We start from the raw sequence: 21551 nt of genomic DNA, 5'->3' as shown, positions 1-21551 counted from the left end.
GGAATCCCCCGGGCCCGCCCCCTCCGGGGCCCTCGGCGGGGGCGATGGGGCCGAGCCCCGGCGGGCGCCGTCCGGCCGCGTCGGTAAGCGGGGCCGGGCGGGGGCCCTCGGCGTGCCTCTCCGCGAGGGGAGGGTATGAGGGAAGGCAGCGCCGCCCACCGTTCACCTGCGCGGGGGTCCGCTCGGACGGCAGCTGGAGGACAGTGCGAAGCCGAGCCCGGGCGGTGTGTGGGGGCGTCTGCTTTGAAACCGGGCCGGGCCGCGTCGCTCGGAGCCCGCCGGTGGGGCGGGGGCCGGGGGCTGCCCGTGCGCTGGCAGGCGCGCGGCGGTACGTGCGCGCGGGCACGCGCGGCCCCGGCGCTCGGCCGAGCTCGGTTCGGCCCGGCCCGGCATCGGCCGCTCCTTCTCCCGCGATTTAATCCTGAGGGTGCGAAAGGCCCGTGAGCCGTTCGCGGTCAGCTCCGCCGCCTTCTGGGAGGACCTTGTCTTTAGTGGATCTTAAACCGAATTCTATCGGGGCTCTGTGTTCAGTAGTTAAAATTATTAGTGGTCGGACCACTGCAGCTGGTTTCCTTTCAAGCAGTGAGAGAGTCACGTTCGCCCGAGCTTATTTTCTGAGCGCTGTCATCTTATTGATTTTCACGCTGTTTTCTCCGTGCTGCCTCAAGTGTAGGTAAACACCTGAAACGGACAAGAGCGGTCTGAGCGGGGGTGGGGTGGCAGCGATGTGCGACCCGTGGTGCCAGAGGCTTCTGCAACATAATTCATATTTTGTTATGTTTCAGCGGGTTTGGCTTTGAGGTGGGGTGCAGGTGAAACTTAGTCAAACCCAGGAGGTTTTGTTTTTCAGCTAAGCAGTGTACTAATTTCCAAGCAGTTAATAGAGCATTTAAAGCAAGAAACAATGATGCTTTTGTCTGGTTATATAAAGTGTCACCGCGGATTAAGTGAGATTGTTGAGTTTTTTCCATCCTCTACCCAAATGCCTGAAGCTAAAATTACAGTGAGGAAAAACTCTTTTATGACCGGAGAGCTTGTTAATGTATTTAATTTATGGTTAGGTCTGTTGTTACAGACGGTGAAAACGACATGTTTTGCTCACCTACCTGAAAATCAGAAGACAAAAACTATCAAATGTTTTGTGGATTTTTTAGCTCAGTGTATTTTTTCCCTCCCACTATCTACCTCTAGTTAAAGTTTAGGTCCTTGATTAAGTATATTTGTATTAGTAATACATAATTCTGAAGCTTCAGGTGTTCTGCAAAGTAGGTATAGGAAGGGTACTGACTGTATTGGAACACAGATGATGTTTCTCTGGTAGCTGTTCATCTCAGGCTCTTTAAAACAGTGTATGTAGTAGGCATGTTATTTTGATAAGTGCAAAGTGTATTTTAAAAAAAAAAGCTTGAAAACATTGCAAATAGGGAGCTTACCTCATAATCCCTAATAATTAGGTGTATCTTTATTCGCACTCTGACATGCAAAGTGGTTTGTCTCCTGTTGGCAAATTCTAGCCTACAGTTGCCTAGTGCAGAAGTTACTGGTAAGAATTGCTAATTCAATTTTATGAATGTCAGCAAACCTTTGATAAAGATTCCCAGGCATTGTTGTATGGCAGTGATTTTTCCTCTGGTTGTGTATTACCCTCCCATGAAGTAGTTGGCACATGTGTTTTAAAGTATCAATATTTGAATGTAGGATTTATTAAAAGTTTACACAGAATTCCATGTGTTAGTGTTTAAACAAAGCTTCTATTTGTTTGCTTTTTAAATTCTTAGGAATTCTTTTTCCATAACTGGAGTACCTTTAAATGTTCATTCTCAAATCAAGATACTTTAACAACTCCTAATGCTGTCAAGACTCACTGTTAGTGAAGGAAAATGAAAGCATTCTTACACAAAGCTTTAGATTTTGTATGTGGTTGCTCAATTTTATATTACTGTTATGACTTTAAAAGTTATCACCTAAGGTTTAGAAAATGTACTGGCAAGTAACAGGGGAAGATATTCATGTCCACTTCTAAAAGAGATTTTTTTTTTTCCGTTTCTTTTTAAAGTGAGTTAGTGGATGGCTGAAATTTGGCTCCACCATTAAGTTGCTGAAATGTTTTGCTGCTTGAGAACCGTGAGAAGGTATGGCATGTTACTGACCTAATTTGCCTTTAGAATATGTTTCAGTGTTTGCTTATGGCTTGCATATTTGGGAAACTGGTTTGGTATTTTTGTTTCATGCTTATTTCTTTGACATTCTCATCTTTACAGCTTGAAGCTTTCAGCAGAGCATCCACAGTTGAAAATCCTCCAAAGCCATATGCCTGTCCTCAAGTGAGACACTAAAAAGGCTCTCAACAAAACAATGGTTTTAAAATGGCTTAATTATGAGAATTACAAATATGATATCCAGTATATTACTGCATTATTGAGTTATTAAAGCTTAGTGCTTCAAAATGTGTGAATACATCTGTAACTATGAACTTGATTGAACAGAGCTTTTCAGTGCCAAAGCTATATGCCAGAAAGTTGAACTTTGGAGAGATGAAGAAATAGGAAGTTGTAGGGAATTATTTAACCAATAAATTAAATCAGTCTTGCAGTATGATTGCATAATGTGTTCTGGTAGAGATTGTGTTTCATGTCTTTCGTGGAGACACTGTCCCCTAAATGATTGTGACCTTGATTTTAATACGAAGCCTTTCTCTCCTCTTTGGATCTAAATGAAGCTCTTGGAACAATCTTTGCTCCTTGTGAGTGAAGACATAAACATCTTTCTTACGTTTTCTCCCTCTAAACCCATTTTTATTCACTTACTTTGTCACTTCAGTTGAAAGATGCCTCAGAGTTCTGTCTTTCACCTTCAGTGAATGAATTCTTCCTTCTGTCACGCAGACTAATTTTGGCCTTTGAGCACTTCTCTTTTAAGCAAGTTCAAAATAGACTTTTGGCTGGAATCCTGAGCCTTCCTTCTAGCATGACAGTGTTGTTTAGATACAAAACAAGGGAACTAAAGTTAGCCATACTTAGCCATTTTTCATGTAGAATAACAGATGGAATTTTAGGATTAATAAACTCAGAAGTATGATTAATGGTTTCCAGGTATGTTGAACTTTTTTTCTGAACTGCTGGAAACATCATGCAGTGTAGCTTGAGAGTGGATGTGGGAAATGGTATACAATTAAGGTGAACAGAAAACCAAGCTTATCTTCCTCCTAGCAGCTTGGTCTAGGAGGGTGTGAATTTCTTGCATGGCAATCAGCTGCAATCAGAAGAGTAACTGGTTATTTTTCCCTTTGCTGGAAATATTTTTTTCCTTTTGCTGTTTTGTGTGCACTTGATACCTGAAAAAAAGAGAAAAAATTGTTATTTTTTGTTTTCTCAGCAAGACAATTATTTTGGTGCTTCCAAAATGGTAAAGCATATGACCAAATGGACTTTTATCCAAAGTGCTTTGCTTCTTGTCTTGCTTAGTCTAGTAGAGGTGTTTTTCCTGGGCAACTGTGGCATGATTTTGTCATTAAGAGCTTTCACTCTCCCTAATAATATTAAATTGCTGATGATATGGCGCTTCACCATCTCCTGCTGTTTTGAGTAGGATCATGGGCTGTAGTAATGACTAGTCTTAGAGTCTCTGAGATGCAGCCAACAAGGAGGCAGAAGTGTTTGCCAGTAATATATTTTAGCTTTTTTTTTTTTTTTTAATCAAACATTTCATCTACATGCATGAAAATGGTTTTTTAAGTCATAGCGGATTTGGAATTCCATCAGCCTTCTTACAACACGAGGGTTTTGTCCCACTTTTCTACAATAATTTCTGTTTTCAGCAAGCTGACTTTTAAGATTTGCTAATTAAATATTTGCCCACCTTTTAGGCAGAAAAAAATTAGTCTTCACTGCTTTCATGTTTCTAAGTGAAGAGCTGGGAAGGTTGACAGAAAAAAGGTAAAGTAAGGGTCACTGCTTCTGCTTGACAACTCAAATGATGTCATTTATCATTTGCTAAAATAAAACATTCTGCTTATTGTGTGAGCACCAATTTGGGGATTTTAATTTTTTTTTTTTAATTAATGATAGCAGTTTGCGAAAGTCTCACTTTTCTTTGTCCAGGATGATTATTTGGTCTAGAATTCCGGACAAATAGCTCTCTGTAAAATAGTCCTGCGAACTATTATTTATAGTTACTAGTTTTATGTGTTGGAAGCAGCTTTGTCTCTAATCTGTGATATATATTCCTATTTATAGGAATGTTTGAATGATACTGTGAGGAGTGAAACTGCATTGTAGTGCTTAACAGAGCAGAGTCCCTGCCCTTCTGATTTGCACACTGGAATGAATGTTAATCACCGAAACAGGCCTGTTGAATTTGTTACCTTGTGAAACCAGCTGAAGGAGAAGCCTATTGTTGTATATCTTCCCATTCACATTTTCTTGCTGCTTTTACTGTTTTTTTTACTGTCTCATTTCTTAGTTTGCTAAACCTGAATATTACCTTTGAGCTATGGCAGGATATTTTGGTGGTTTTTAATGCAAGACTTGGTTTTTCTTCCCATTTCAATTTTCTGTTACACAGGTGTGCTCGTTACAGAACTGTTGTTTAATTTCTAGCTAATTGCAAGCATTCAATAATTTGAACTTTCTGAACTTCCTAGAACTTCTTCAATTTAACTTTTCCTTCTGATCTTAGGTAAACCAGTCTTCTCCTACCATTAAATTTCTTCTAGTCCCGGTTTCTTGCAATTCATGAAGATGAAAGGGCAAAAAGTATTGTCTTTTTACTTGTTGTTTTCTATAAAAGAGTATGTTCAGGAAAGTAGGGGTTTTTCTTAATGGACACAAGTATGGAGCTCAGAAACTAATGCAGAACTTTTTTTCACTGAATTGTGATTCTTATTCCTGGGTAAAATTTAGTATTCTTTTGGCATTGCTTGAGAAATACTGGGTTTGGCTTTTGAATTTGTAGGTTCAGAGGTAAATAAGGGTTAGCTTTTAAGAGCAGCTTCAGCAATGTCTACAAAAAATACCACTAAACCAGTATTTGCAATTTGAACTACTTGACTGGAGAATTTTTATTTGAAGCATATTTGAGAAAGTAGAGAGATTCCTGTGCTTATTTGCATGTCTTATTCAACCATTAGCATCCACCATTTCTCAAACCTATTGGATTGGCACTGTCGAAATACAGCTATATTAATCCTAAGGGGAAAGATCCAGAATGCAGACACCTAATTTAAATTTTCCAGTTTTAAATTACTATACTTGCAACTACGAATGTGTATTCCATTCTGTCACATTTTAATGTAGTTATATCAATTTGTCACTTGATTGGTAGCATACATAAACATTTTACTACTTTGTTAGGTTATGTCTGGACAAGATATTGCTGCAGTGCATTCTTCAGTCAAGAACTTTGTCAGGCGCTGATGCCATCAATGCTCTCAGACCTTTCTATTTTGCTGTACATCCAGATTTCTTTGGCCAGCATCCCAAAGAGAGGGTAAAAATACTTCAGTATGCTTTCTTTGTAAATATTTTGTATATCAAGGATGGAAATTTTCTAGTTTTCCTGCTGTCACAAAGACAAAAGTAATGTTAGAATTAATTATGATTGGTAACAGAGAATAAAAAATGCACTTCCTTATTTTTTAGCGAGGATAGGTCGTTTAGAAATCCCCTATTTGTTAATCATAGTTTCTAATTGTTATAAAGAAAATACTGAATCTTTCCAGTCTAACTTGTAATACATTTTACTTTATCCCTTTGAAATGCTGTGCATTATATTTGAATAAATTAATTACTTTAAGCTCGAAATCCAGTGGGTTTTGGAATGTGCACAAATGTACAAGTATGTACAGCATACAAATTTATTCATGCAAGGTAATTATAAATGCTGAGAAAATGAACCATATTACTTCTTCTTAAAAGCAAATGACATTTTGTGAAACCTTATTCTGCATGTAAGATTAAAAAGGGTTAGATGAAAAATGATTAAATTCATATATGTAATTTTTGTTTGTTTGTTTTTGTTTTAAAACAGGAAGTAAATGAAAACTCTCTGAAGAGGCTAAATGGCTACTTGGAGAACCTACAGAAACCAGGATTTCGTTCGTTTAAACCAACTCAGCTTACTTTTTATGTAAGAGAAAGAGAACCAAACTCTTCTAATGTTCAGGAATCCTTCAGTGCTTCAGGTGCTTTTATATCGTGTAGAATGTATCTTCCTGTTTTTAAATTCCTTCAGACCATTGCTTAGCCTTGTGCAGTCATAACGAGTTTTCAACTGAATGAAATCCTGTCAAACCATGAAAATCTGTATTAGATCAGGCAGGTGGGACCATCCCAAGTAATTAAACATCTTAAGCTTGAAAAAGCCTTGAGAAAGTGAGACATTACAGCCCTGAGGTCAAGTTATAGTAAAAGTCTAGAACACGGATGTAAATTAGAATATTCCTGCTTTTAATACCATTTCCATGTTTAACTGGAATAGCAGTTGGATCCTTGTCCTCATTGCAGTTCATGTGTAGCACACAATGTCAGGGCACTTGTAGAATCAGCAGGAACTTACTCTCTAAGCATGGCATCATCTAGGTATGATAAGTTTCAATTTACTTCATTGTCTCTTACCATTGAGACTACATAAAATATAGCCAACTTTGGAATGGTGCTTTTGATTAATTTTATTCTACATATTTGTCTCCAGTACCAATCTGCCTTACCTAACAAAAGAGTTTCATTATATTCTATATCCTGACAGTCAAAATGCTTGAGTAAGTTGTGAGGGACCCTCATGCTAGAAAATAAAATCATGCTGGTTTTCAAGAAAATGGTAATGTTACGTTTGGTCTCCTTAACATAAATTTGAACTGGAAGCTGTCTTCTGCTCCTGAGTCAAAAGCTCATTTTCTAATTAGGGAAATAATGCCCTGTAGCTAAGTGATGGGACATAGTTAAACTGCACTGTGAATTTTGCAATAAGTATTGAACTAATAGTATCATCATAATTTCCAACTATTTGTGCCTTGTTTAGCTTCTTGTGTAAGGGGAAAGAAATGGGAATGCATTTTAAATCCTTTTAATCAAATAATACTTGTTTTTTACAGGGTTTCGAGCAGTCAGTTTTACATTACATACTAGGGATCTCCTGAGCACAGTATTAGATATTCTCAACTCCTGCAGTTTGTCTACAGAGCATGTTCAGAGTTTGAATGTGAACTCTCAGCCCCACAAGGAAGCAAAAAGCACAGTGAACAGACCTATCAAATGGGATAAAACTTATTATTCATTTACTGGATTCAAGGATCCCGAGGAGGAACTAGAGCAAGCCCAGAGAGTGGAAACAACTTTACTGTATGTAATGCTTTCATTGAGCTGAAATTTTAAAACCTTAATTGGTCATATTCTAACGCTGAGTTTATTAAATGTAGGCACTAAACATTCTGAACAATACAAAACTTTATTGTGCAACATGTAATTTTGCCCTGCTTTTTATAATTAGAGTTCAGATGAGCTCCTGGGATAACTACAGTGCCAGCAAAGCTCAAGTATTGTCTCTTTGCCAGCAGTCATTTTTGGTCAGTCTAGTTTTGGTTGATCCAGTTTTTCAGATATGTGGAATATTGCTGGCCATTCAAAAAGAGATGGGGGCTCCACTTGCTCCAAATAGCTTCTTACCTCTTACAGGACTTCTGTAACACAAACCTATATGTCTGTTAACTTTATTGTTCCAATTTCATTATCATGTTCTGTTGAGGGTGGAAGATAATACATGAAAATTAAGGTTAAAAGGTTTTAAAATTCATGGTATCTTAGTGTTGTGCTTCTCTTTTGTTGTTCAGCAGGAAAACCTTAAATATTTAAGTCAATGTAGTCATAAATGCTGAATTTTCATTACATGTAGCATGTTTTGTAGTAAAGTTCATGGTTTAAAGAGTTTGTACATGCTCATTTTGGGACACATAGGCATTTTGGAGCCTTAAAAAAATTCTTGTAACAAAGATTTAGGTGCCATTTGCATTTTGAAATGAACTGTGCTGGAAGGGTCTTCAGAGCAAAGTATTCCCCTTGTCCTGCATACCACCTCACAAATAAAACTACTGTAATTTACACAATTATAAAACACTTAACTGAGATTTAACATGCTAGAAAATATTTTTACGTGTTTTTACACATTTACAAGGAATGCCACAGACAGTTAGATATTAACAGTCTCATTTTAATACATAGTTATCATCAGGCCTCCCTTTTTACTTGAGTTTGAATTTTTCTGCTTCAAATACAAATGAGAATGGAACTACTTGTTTTCAAAAGTTGGAGTATTAAAATTAGTTTATACTATGAACAAAGGCTAAATCTCTTAAATAGTAACCTTTTCCTAGAAACAGAATTATCTATTGAAATTTTAGATGACTCAAAGAGTCATGTTTGTCTGGTTGTGATTATTGGCAAAAAAACCATAAAACTTTGACCTGTTTAATCTATGCTCATGTCAGCTCTGTAAAATTTACCTAACTTAGCCCTTTAGTACCACCTCCCATATCTGATAGTCTACTATGATCAATGATCACTTTGTTTGGGGGTTTTTTGTTAGGTTTTGGGGTGTTTTGGTTTGTGTGGGTTGTTTTTTCTTTTTAAAGGCACATGCATGGAAGCTCCTTAAATTAAATCACAGAGTTCTGAAGATGTCCCCTGAAACCACACTGATCTGTTGTTTTATGCCTTTTATACACACATCCAGGCTTTACAGTTTTAACACTGTCAGTGTTTTTGATTGTTTGATTTATTAGTCCTCTCCAAAGACATTAAGTGCCAGGGTTTCCTCTCTAGATATCTTAAGATGAAGCGTTTAGCAATTTCATCTTCTATCCACTATTTTTAAAAAACCACTTTACCTGATAATTTAACTTGAAACAATTGTATTGGCAGTAAGAATTGTGTTACCTGCACTGCTTACATGATAGATCATACAGCAGTATGCTTCCACTGTTGAGTATTTTTCCTCCTCTTTCAGGTCCTGGCTAGATGATAATGAGGCAAGTGCAGTAAAAAAGCTGAAAAAGAGTTTGCCACTTAGAAAAGAATTAGAACGTTTAAAAATTGAACTTTCTCATGAACTCCAGCTCTCAGATATCAGGTAATTAATTAGATCACTTGAACTTGGATTAAGACAGTCAAAGCAAGGAAGTGTTGTCTAATACTATGCTATGAACTTTTAAAGCTTATTTCAGCAAATCATCTATTTCATCTATCAAAACATATATTTCATATATGAAGAAGTGCTACTGCGCTGAGTATTTTTCTAGAATTATTCTACTGGGACAAAAGTTTCCTGCTACAGTCTGCTCCAAGTGACCTCCTATTTGTAACTGAAAACAGGCTCCAGTTGAGGCAAACACAGAAATGGAACTGGTGTGTATGTGTTAGTTTGGATGTTTCGCTGGTTAAAGTTGCTTTTCCTGAATTCAGGTTAATATCTACAAAGGTAACTAGACCGGCAGTGAAATGCAACTTTGCACACGTTACATAGTGGCATCCTGTCAATGCTTAATTAAAATGTTCTTTCTTCTAGTGTTTAGGTTCTCACTCTTCAGAGGAGTTTTGTTGTTTGAAAGATCTGAGTGCAGTTGGAGATCCTGATTCTTTGGAATATTTCCTAGAAAATAATTTGTGATCCTTTTAATTTTTATGCCTTTGAGTGAGGATGTTATGAAGTGAGATATTCAGGGTGGGGAAAAGTGGCAGCGAAGGTATTCACAAATGGAAAAATAAACTTTGAGGGATTATTTCAAGGGCTAATCTGTTAGGTTCTATTATTTTAATCAGGAAAGAGAGAGTTGGAGCTTCTAAAATCATGCTTTTGTCCTTTCACCCTGCAAAAGACCCTGGTTTCCTTTAAGCTGAAGCCAGGCTTTTTGAACACAATTTCTAATGCTCTGTAACTGTGCTGCGGCAAGGGTTTTTAACATTCTGGAACAGTCTTCAGTATTAAACACATAGGTTTGATTTTATTCATGGCTCATATTAATTTTCTTAAATAGTTTGTGCTTTTAAAATACATTAAAATTATTGTGTTCCATGAAGAGTTATTTATCTTCCATGAATTACATTGTTATAATTCAGGAAAGAATATGAGTGTTGGAGATCTGACAAGCCAGTATCTTAATAGGACACTATTAAGACACTTGTGATTCTGGAGCCTCGTGCTAGCGTTCACAGAGATCTGTAAAATAACTGGGTCACTGGCTTTATTCCATGTATAAGTTTAGGACAGATCAAGAAATGGTCACCTTTTTCTGTTCCCGTCTGGTGCTGCTGAAGGCAAAGTGATATTGCTAGGTAACAGTAAATAATTATTTGAATTACTTGTGTTTGATTAAATTGCCTCATTAGTACTGTGGCATAGTGCCATTCTCTGCATCCCAAAAAGGGGAGGTTTTGCTGGTTAGGTTTCCCTAGATGAGATGATGTGGGTAACCCTAGCCAGCAGCTGAGTACCCACACTTTCTGTACACACCCACTGGAATGGGAGGAAGAGAATAGGAAGAGCACAAGCAAGAAAATTTGTGGATTAAGGTAGAAGTTTAACAGCTGAAGTGAAGCAAGACTGTCAGTTCAAGGAAAGCAAAAGGAGAAATTAATTCTTTGTTCCCCATTGATGGACAGGTGTTTAGCCACTTCTGGGCAGTTGGGCCTCAGCATGCTTGGGGAGACAAACCATAACCATGAGGGTCCCCCTTCCTTCTCCTTTCCTTCAGCATTTATTGTTGAACATGACACGTGGTCTGTAATATCCCTTTGGTTAGTAGGAGTCAACCAGCCTGGCTGTGTTTCCTCCCAGCATCTTGTCCACCCCAGCCTACTTGCTGATGGTGGTTGGTGAGCAGAGTGGGAAGAAAAAGTGAAGACCTGCACACTGTGCCAGCACTGCACAACAGCCAGAATATTGATGTGTTATGATCACTGTTTATAAAATATGGGTGTTAGGAAGAAAACTAACTCCATTCCAGACAGACACAGTACAGTAAAGGAATGGGAACTTTCCACTTTGAGACAGTTATAGATCAACTAAAAGTCTGTAAAAGGGTGCATTTTCTCAATACACTAAATTCACAATTTAGATGCTTTTTGAAATTTGCTTAGCAATCAGTCTGTTCGGTCTGTGATGGAAAAGATATCAAAACTATGTGTATTAAAGCCAGCAAGGTAACACCTGGCTCCTGAATGGTTTAACAAAAATTACTCCTCTGTAACATATGAATGATACATAGCAATTTTCCATTGGAATCATAGTAATGTTTTGGGCTAGGAACCAAAAAAAAAGAAAAGAAGACAATGTTCTTACATACTGTATTTGCTCCTCTGGACAAATATTACACAGTGTCCAAACAAACTGCATGCTTCATCACCAAACCAAATACTGGGTTGTCTGGTGCTGTTCTCTTACTTACCCCCTTAATGGGGGAGAGATTTACAAGTTCTGTCTACCTGGTTATATATTGTTCTTGCTGGTGTTGGCTTCCTTTGTTTTTCGGGACTCAGTTTAAGAAACACTGGAATTTTATTTAGGCTTTTTATCAGTTCAAATAGCATATGACATGGATAGCTTTTGAGTAGCCTTTGCTTTTATTACTGTTGTGCTATTTTGCTTGTGTTAAAAGGCTTTGAGCTGCATCTCAACTTCTTTGATTTTTTTATTTTTTTTTATAACATTAAGGATTAAATGCTTTCAATTACATTTTTATTTAGGTGGCAGAGAAGCTGGGGCATTGCTCACCGCTGTAGCCAGCTGCACAGTCTGGGTCGCTTGGTCCAACAGCGACCTGAAATACTAGAGAATGTTAAAGGTACTTCTGTTGCTTATTTCATATATCCTAATATAGTTTTGATTCAGAAATGAGCATGGCTCTTCTGTGACAAGGGAGATCAAGTTCTTTTTCTAAATTATTTTGGTAAATTCATAAAGAAACTTGTCAGGCTTACTGAAAAGCTGGTGAGAACTTACATTTAAAGCTGATGGGTATTTTTTAAAGTGACCTTTCCTTAGAGTTTATTTACTGCACTCAGCTTCTAGTTTATTTCTTAATAAATGCAAGTGGAGTCTGTTGAAGGAACCAGAATTAGTATTAACAATGAAGATAAAAAAATCTAGTCTGAACCTCTCGAAGGGTGGAGGTAGCAGTAGATTGTTGCCCATGGTAGATTCAAGACAAAAATGTGAGTAGTCTCTAACCCTAGTGAGGATTTACTAGAATACCTTTAAAATGCTACTGTTTTCTTATGTGTGTTCCATAAAATAACTGTATTAAAGTCAGTATTTTCTCAGGAAAAACTAAAATATTTTGTATACCTGACCTACCGTTCTTCTCGTATAGCTGTCTGACCTGTGGTATTAGCTATTTCCTCTAATTGTAGTTCCACATTTTATGCCTGTCTGCAGATATTCAGTTTTGAGTGACTTCCATTTGAGGATTCACCTAATCCTTTGCCAAAAGACAGAATGGGAAAGACAATGAGCAGTAGTTTTAAATTGTATCAGATTTAAAATTAGTTTCTTTTCCTGAGCATGCTAAAGATTGAAAGCATTAGTGAAGTCTGTCTTGTGAACCTGTTGTAGTTTCCATCTTTGAAGATATTTAATAATGCACTTGATAAATACCTGTCAGTAATTATAAAAGTACAGTTGATCTTGCCTTAGGGTTCAAGGATGGACGAGGTGCCTTGAAGTCAGTATTGCTCTTTCTTTGGGATTTCGGAAAAGTGATTTCTTAGAGTAAGAGCTTCTACTTAAGCCTCATCTTGTAGATTAATATATCACACTGGAGACTTTTTTGGAAGCTTATTTTGCTAAATAGTTGCCTATACTTTTACACTAAAGAATTCTTGAGGATCTTTGTATTCAACTTAAAAAAACATACACTCAAAACTGATTTATCACCCTAAAAATCCACCTGGAATTAGCCTTTTATGTTGTCTCTATTTTAAAAAATAATAAAGACATAATGTGTGTTTCTTACAGCTTGAATGTTGCTGAGAGTTCTGAAATAGAGTTGAATAGCCTTATTAATAGTTATTTGAGCAACTTTTACTTTGTATATGCTTCAAGCATTTAGGGTGTGTTTCCTACTTTATACATGATTTGTGCAGATTCTTTGAATATCCTCTTTGATGAGTTTTTCTCATATTTTAAAAGCAGTCATAAGAAAAAAAAAAGAAGTAAATAAAAATCTATCAAGTTCAGACAGAGAGAAGGCAAATGCAGGTCAGGTTTGTATGGAAAAAATTCTTTAACTGCACTTTTCAAGAATCTTTCAAAATAAAAAAAGCACCTCCTCACATGCATTTGTGCTGCAGAAATGCATTGCTTATGACATGTTAGCAGCCTAGTTAAATCTTCAGTAATTGTAAGAATGATTGCAGTAAGCCAAATTAGTAAAGAGCTTTGTTCAATCTCTAGGACGCACGGTGGTTTTTACAGACCGCTCGGGTATGAGTGCAGCAGGTCACATAATGCTGGGGACCATGGATGTTCACCATCACTGGACCAAAGTAAGAAGATTTCAAATTAAATGAAAATGCCCCTTGTTGTGACATCCTTTTTTAAACTGTAACAAAAATATTAATAGGTGCAGATAACCGATGAGTGATCTAAAGCAAACACTTAGCTAATGTGTTTAGCATAATGGTGTACATTGCATTTGAAATTTAATCCTGTGTGTGCTGTCATTAACAACAGTCTTTGCTAGATCTTTGCTTTCATTGGTAAGTCAGTACTACTTCTGATTAGATAAAGAAAACTAATTTGTTATGTGCTGTTCCAGTCTGTGCAGTGAGTCCTGGCAGAATACTTTGTGAGAGCTCATTCCCATGAAAAACTAATGGATTTTATTCTGATCTTTTGTAAATCTGAGATTTAAAGGGATTTGTTAACTGATGATTTCAGTCAATGACTACTAACCAACCCTGTCACTCCATTTTGTTCTTTTAGGCAGCTAATGTGGATGTTGCAGAATTTTATCTTTAGTGACTATGTCAATTCTGCTGCTGCTTGTGTAAAGTTCAGAGTTGATAAGCTTTCTGACATCCTCAATGATAGCATTGTATGCAAAGGACAGAAACTAAATATGTAGCAATATCAACATGTCACTTGAGGAATTTTTCTTTAATCTTGGTTACTGAAACATTACTGATAATTCTATCAAAAAATACTTCTTCATAAAGGAGGTTGGTGGAATTTCATAGTTGGGAATTTCACCCTGCTAGAATATCAGAATATTCTATTTCTGTATTCCAGTCAGTGAATATATGAAAAGTTAACAGTCAATATTTTCTTGGTAGTGGTTTGAATTTTTGCCTAAATATTTTTCACTCGGGGGGGAGAGGTGAAACAAACCAAGGCTTGTTAGTGTGAACAATTTACTAAGAATTTAAACTGAGAAACTAGAATTTAATAGAAAACTTTCTGAGATTTAAGAGTATTGATAGTCACTGCAATGAAAGTGTTCTGATTATACTAAAATAAGCACCGAGTTCCTTGAAAAGATAAATGCTTTGTCTTTCTAACCTTTGCTGTGGGTTTTTCCAGAGAGATCATAAAGCAACATAAAATGCCATGCAGATGGAACAATGTGTGTAGTTAGTTGTAGTGATGGTATTTGCTTAGGAAGACAAAAGAGAGGTATATATTTGAATCTGAAATCAAGGGCTTTTTATTTTGAAATGCAGTGAAGATCATGTGAAACATTACCCAGAAAGTCAGTGAAAATCTTGTTGAGATTGGTGAGTCAATTGGTTTCTAGAGAGCATGTTTGTCCAATTCTACCTCATATTAGAAAGCAGTCCTAAGTGCTATTACTTTTTGCTACAAGAAGAAGGAAGTGGTTAGAATACTGTCCAAGTCAGTATTCTGCAGTCTGTAGAATGCTTGGTCAAAGCTACAATATTTAAACTATTTTGGTATTTTTCTTTATAACAAATGCAAATGCTGAACCAACCAAATTTCATTGTGCCAAAAGCTGTTCTGATTCTACTATTAGAACTATCTACTCTCTATTCTGCTGTTCTCCTGGATTTCTAAAGAGATAGTTCTGAAATCACTTGATTTGTTCCAGTGGTAATATTTGTTTTTATTGTATGAAAAACTACTTAAAAATAATATCAACAGGGTAGATGGTAGGTAGTGACTACTGTATGAGGAATAGCTCTACCACTATAACTGTGGTGATAAATGTACTGTATAGGTGTCAGATTATATATTTTTTTATGTGAAACGATTGATTTCTGACTATATAGAGCACTTCCATCCATGTTTTGGAGCATGTGTATTATAAATACAGAAAATGCTTAAAAGTATTTTGTACTTGTTAAATTGTATCTTGTCCCAAAACAAAAACAGTTGATATTTGTCACTTACAGTATTCTTTGATTTTAATTTTTTCCCCTTGGGTCCCATGTTTGCATTGTTAAGTGTCTCTTGTGTGGTTTTTTGTTATTTTTTCATTTATTAAAATTAGCCTTTAAGCTCTGTAACATAAAAAATGTTTGTTCATGTGTATGCACAGATTTTTGAGAGACTGCCAAATTATTATAAGCTTCAAAAAAGGCTGCTGCTCTTGGAAGATCGGATAAGCCAACTCCTGGGAGGCATCCAAGTAATATATATTGAAGAACTACAACCTCTGTTGACTCTAGAAGAGTACTTTGAGACTCTGAACTCTTTCTATAATAAATTACGTGACAGCAGACTACCTTTTCATCCTCGCAGTCTGCGAGGCTTGCAAATGATTCTGGAAAGGTAGGTGTTGGCAGGGAAAGTTGATTTCTTTTAGAGCTTTTACCCTTTTCTTCTTTTTGTTACTCTGCTTTTTGCTCTCGCTAAGAAGAAAAGTGATATAATCTCGGGATTTTTATTATGTGGAAGTGTTTTTGTTTCTGAAGGTTTTAAGTGCATTCTTATGGGTTAAAAAGGAACCAGACTGAAGAAAATTTTGCTTAATTTCATTCAAGTTGGACTCAGAGTTCTGTCTATTTTAGAGTGTTGTGCTGGGTTAAATCAAAAGTTTTTGCTTTTTTATTTTTGAATATTATTGCCAGTTGCTTTTGAAATGTAATTTTAAAAAAGCGTAACCTACTATATTTCTCTATTCTTGTGAACCAAACTTGGTAATGTTTTACCAATTATTCTGATTGTGATTAATTTACATTATTTTATCTTTAGAATTTTTTCTGAAAGTAATTTATATAAATAGTTGCATTTAAAAAATTATACCTTATTCTTTTCTTCCATCATGTTTCCTTAGTGACAGATATGCACCAAGCTTACATGAATTTGGACACTTTATGATCCCAACGGTCTGTGATCCAGCAGCTCTTCAATGGTTTATTTTTGCCAAAGCACAGGAAGCAAGAGAGAATTTGAAAAGAAAGGAGGAGTAAGTGTTCATGTGACTCAATACATTTAGCTCTTTAAAATCTCTGCATGTCTTTTTTATTTGGAGAAGGAGGAGAATTTTAAAAAATGTATTCATACTCTTTTGCTGAAAAAAACCCTTTTGTTTCTAAAATAGAGCTTTACCCATCAGCTTTACTAAGTAAAGAATTACAGCATTAGCAAATGCAAACAGTTATTAGAACATACCCTCTTTCACCTCGTAGGGACAATCATTCAGAAGTAAAATATCTTTGCTTTACCCTAGGACTGCTTACAAGACAAAATGGCATAATTCTTTTTACAGTTATGTCCCCAAAGAGAAAGTGGAAAACACCTTCATTATGCATAAGAAAAGCAGGAATTTTTATTACTGTTAATTAAAATGTGACAAAAAAAGCACTGAAACCTAAACTCAAAATAACTGGGACCAACTAGAGAATCATTATTTCTAGTTGTTGGTCAGTTAGTTGAGAAAAATATTAATTAGTACCTAACAAGGCAAAGAAAAAAAAATCAGGAAGAATGATGATGAGAGAAGCACCTTGTGTGTATTCTCACAGATGTGAGTGACACAAGAGTGATTATGGTAGGGAGTCACAGCACCTTACTTAATATTAGGGCCATGCTCTGTAATATCCATCAGAACTGTGAATTTGGTTCTTGACCTTGTACCCTGTATGTGTCTTTGAGGATGAAATAGAGATACTGAGGTTTTTTAGTAAAATACTGTTACAGGTAAGTGGCTGGTACTTGTCCTTTCAGAAGTCCTTACTGCAAGGTTTTATTTCTGTTTTGGAAAGCTTTTAATGAGTTGTTGAACTATCACGCTGTCACCAGTGTATACATGATGTATAGATACAGATATGTTCTTGAGAAGTTATTTTAAGTATGAGTCTTGCTGAAGGCTCTATGGTTTTAGCTCTGTTAAGATGCCATTACTTGGAAAGATATGTTTTGCAGGTGGACTTCAGTAAACATGATTTGTTGGAATTTTTCCACAACCCTAGTCCAGCTTGGAAGTTAAATTTTTGCCATATAAATTGTAACTACTGAATAGCTCTCTATGTAACTGTCCACATGTGACAGCTGGGAAAGTATTGTCTATAGATTTTGGGAGGGATGTTGTAGCAAATATACGCATTTGCATCTGGGTAACTCACTCTCCAAAAATCCTTGCACTACAGCACTTCACAAAGACACTAATCCAGGAAAACTGTGCCCTCAGAGTACAAGCAGCTGTGTTGTAAGAATGTAAGAGCCAAGATGCATATCTTGTGTGCTGAATGATTGCTGGTTTGTATGAAATAGTAAACAACTATACTGGTTCACAATGACTATCCCCATCATCCATTAGCTTTTGGAGAGGCTTTATGCATGGGGCAAAAAATGTGGTGGGTTTTTACTCCATACTCCTCAGTTTCTGTCTGACTGCACTTGAAAAAGTACTTGAAACTGGAAACATCTCATGTTAATAGCAATCAATAGACTTTTTATTTTCCCCCCTCTTAGTTGTCTTATTACTTTTTGAGCCAACTTGCATTTTGTGGCTCCAAATATCCAATGGCAGCGAATTGCATATTTGAATCACATATGGCATGTGTATATGAAAGAGGGAGGAGGTGTTCTGTGATTTATAGACCCACAGCCTGATGATTTAATTTGTCGTTCTTTTGTTCTTGTGTGATAGGAAATACAAAACAGTCATTCTGCATCACCTCTGCTTTTGTTTTGTAGCTGTGCCATATTTCCTCTTGTCTTTTATCAAAGGTGAAAACTCCTTTTCCACTTAATGCTTCCTTGGACTCATTCATGTCCTTTTGATTTTCCTTAGCCTCGTGTGTGTTGGTTAAAGATGTCCTAAAATGAAGAAAAATGCTTTGATATGTACTGGCTGTACTTTGCACATGGACTTGAATGTTTTATATGCAGTAAACATCATAGAGCGGCTGTAATTCTGACCTGAATGCACAAGGAAATCCAAATGCTGCTGCTCTAGAAAGTTCTGTTATCTGTGTGGATAATGTCAGTCTTCTAGTAATGCAGGATTCTCCTTCCCATGCTTCTGTAAAGTATCAGGTTTGTGTGGTGATAAAGATATAAGCTTCCCTGTGGAAGTGACAGAAAACAATCCTGCAGTTCTCCAGCTAACCGGAATTCCTTCAAGGGAGCCTAAGATTTCACGAACTGGAAAGCTTGGTGTCTAAGGTGCTTGGGAATGCACTCAGGAAGGTGGCATGGAAATGGTCCATAGAGAGGACAGGCTTGCTCTAAGTTAATTCACTGGCTTGGCTCATCACTGACTGCCAGAGTGGGCTGGGCTCTTGGGCAGTGATCAGAGTGCCTCAGCAGAGCTCAGTGCTATGCAGGTACACAGAGGTCCCATCCTGAGCTCTGGAGAGCAGTGGCAAGGCCCTACAGTAGCATTTTCACGAGGCAAGTGATCTCAGTAGCTGTGTCTGTGCTTAGCTTGGGCTGATTCACATCCCAGTGGTGCTGCTGCTTTGTAGCTCCTCCCTGTCTAGCGCAGGGTCTGTGCTGTAGGGCAGCAGCGGTGCTGTGTCTGCAGCCAGGCTGGCTTGGAAGTGCAGCTGTGTTCCTGTGGCACAGTGCCCAAGCTAGTGGGGCTGGCTGAACCTGAACTGTCTTCATCAGTTGATCAGTCACAGCTCCAGTGACTTAATTAAATCTACACATTAACTTTCTTTCTGAGTAGTTTGAGTTTGCCACGTGGTGTCTTATTTCTCTGGGGTGAAGGAAAAAATCATCTGCAAGCTTTGGATTCAAAATTCATAGGATCATTTACATTGGAAAAGACATTTAAGATCGTTGGGTCCAAACGCATCAACAAAGTTCTGCAGTTGGGAAGTTACTAACACACTTAATATGCATCAGTTTACCTATCAGTTGTTGGTTTTGATGACGTAGAGAGTACTGGTTTAATTAAGACAGAGTAATTATGAACATGATTTTATACTTCAAACCTAAACTTCCAATGTTATTTAAATATTTTTATTCCTTACATTAAAAATGGAGCCTCACAGAATTTTTATTTTTGTGTTTTTCCCAGTTACTTAGTGAGCAAAAAGAATGTGATGGCATGGGCTTTGAAATGTGAGTCCATGGGCATGCGGTGCCCATAGTCTTGGAAGACTGCTCACTCTGACTTCTGAGATAGATACATGTATCAACCTGCACAAAAATCTCAGCTCCACCATTCAGTATTTCTTCTTTTAATATATGTTCAATACATATTGAAATGCTTATTTCAAAGGGGTTTTAAGAGATAAAGTTGTAATTTTGTCACTGTGTTGTCTCCATTTGCTAGGATGATGATTACAGAGAAGGAGCTAATCCATACTTCCACAGAAAGATTTTCTTTGGAGCGGCTGTATAAGGAACCCAGTGTTTCCAGTGCACAGATGATAGAGTGTTGTAAGAGGCTGCTGGAGGAATCGTTGCCCTACCTGCAAGGCATGCACCTTTGCATTTCACATTTCTACTCTGTGCTGCAGGATGGAGACCTGTGTATACCTTGGAACTGGAAAAACTGAGGGATGTATCTGATAATCAGATGAATTGTTTTATTTTCTGTAAGAGGTTATAAATATGGATGTTTTTAAGAGTAAATTATTTAAATCTGTATTTTGATATCAGTATTCAGCTCACAAATTTTCTTCCAACTGCTGCTGAGAAAGGATTGCAGTCCTAGACAATTTGCACACTGCGCAGTATTGGTAGTCCTGGGAAAGACATCTGTACATTATTCATATTACTGTAGGAGTCCCAGTGTATGGCTACAGTTGTGAAACCGCATTTTTGTAGTGAATTCTGAAAATACATTAAAGTGCAAGTCTTCAACAATGTGCCTGTGTATTTTTAATATATGTGAATATCACCAGATAGATCATCTTAAATAAAGAGTGTGCTGCTCCAGCCAGACATTACATGCTGTCTTAAGGGGTTCATTGAATGCAGAAAATGCTGTCATTTCATATTGCTGCCTATCACTGAATTAGAAAAAAAAATACAAGGGGAAAAAATCAGAATATTTCTCCTTTGCAGTAGAAAGCAGAACATTAACTTGGACTCTACAGCAGAATTTCACGGGCTGGTCCATCCAACATTGTTGCCTTAGAATTCCAAAATATGCCATTTCTACTGTCTGTGGTTACTTTAAAGCAGATGTCATTCTCTTCTTTGTTTTCCGGCATTTGCTCCATAAATACCGACAATCCTCTTTACTTACACTATAACAGATTGCAAATCCCATACACAACACTTAAACCTTGAGTAGTTTAATGTGACATCTAAGGGAAGGAAGCACTGATTTGTGTGGGATTGTCTGCAAGAGTAAGTATTTCTCAGTAAGAACAAGGCGTTTGCAGTATGGCAAACGCGTGGATCCTTACTGGTACTTTATTCCTTGAAAAAAAATGAAATAAAGTGTGAATGCATGTCAACACTTTTTTATTGTGCTACATGCCAAGTTACATTTTGGTATTTGAATTACTACTTTGCAAAATATCGTTTGAGAAAGACCAACTGCTTAACATTTCTGGATTTGAATTTACCATAACTGGCAAAAAGAAAAGGAGTTGTCAAATGCTTATTTGCCTTGTCTTTTGATTTGTATTAAGCAGGGGAATTTGGTGTGGTTCTGTTTTCTCCTGTTAGAAGGCTCAGTATCAGGTTGTTTATTAAGATGTCAAACTTAAAGCAAAAACCCCCACTGTGGTCTCACAGAAGCTTTGACTTCCTCAGGCCTTCAATCCAGGGGATTTACCGGCAAGGCCTGGAGAAGTTTTGAAGATCAATTGACAGTTTCTTCTTTGTGGTTAATTTCTATGGTTCATGCCCTCCCTCAGTCCATGTAGCACTGCTGATACTCTGTGTCCCCCCTGTGCTAAGCAAGTGAGCCAGTCCCATCAGCTGCAGCCCAGCAATATTCCCTCTTTCAGCTCCTTGAAAGTAGGGCATCTTTGGGAATAGAAAGACTGTACCAGCAGGTTTTTTTCTTTCTTGAGTTGAATGACCCCTTATAGAGCTTGAGGGAAGAAGCAGCTGTCCAGTTTGACTGTAGAGGAGATGATAAAAGGTCTGAGGGAAGGTGAGTGGGTACAAACAAGAGCCTGGGGTGA

The 21551-nt window shown here is 37.2% G+C and overlaps 1 protein-coding gene across 3 annotated transcripts; it reads left to right on the top strand.

Annotated features, from left to right (window-relative positions):
• TCAIM (T cell activation inhibitor, mitochondrial) lies at positions 1-20357 on the top strand. Of its 3 annotated transcripts, none has more exons than XM_015619313.2 (11): positions 1-83; positions 2057-2132; positions 5352-5487; positions 6028-6181; positions 7091-7337; positions 8998-9120; positions 11733-11830; positions 13441-13532; positions 15545-15777; positions 16283-16414; positions 19739-20357. In XM_015619313.2, exons 2-11 carry the CDS (start codon positions 2104-2106, stop codon positions 19962-19964), a joined length of 1470 nt encoding a protein of 489 aa, XP_015474799.1. In that variant the 5' UTR covers positions 1-83; positions 2057-2103; the 3' UTR covers positions 19965-20357. The 3 variants fall into 3 exon arrangements, with proteins under 3 accessions (XP_015474799.1, XP_015474800.1, XP_015474798.1); XM_015619314.3 differs by lacking the exon at positions 1-83 and adding an exon at positions 484-673; XM_015619312.3 differs by lacking the exon at positions 1-83 and adding an exon at positions 3866-3935 and having other exon boundaries at positions 2064-2132.
• The last annotated feature ends 1194 nt before the right edge of the window (positions 20358-21551 follow it).

The sequence above is a fragment of the Parus major genome, chromosome 2, assembly GCF_001522545.3.
Source record: "Parus major isolate Abel chromosome 2, Parus_major1.1, whole genome shotgun sequence".
NCBI classification, from domain to species: Eukaryota; Metazoa; Chordata; class Aves; order Passeriformes; family Paridae; genus Parus; species Parus major.
Note: the sequence above shows the minus strand (reverse complement) of the source record. Positions and strands in the feature narration are given on the sequence as shown.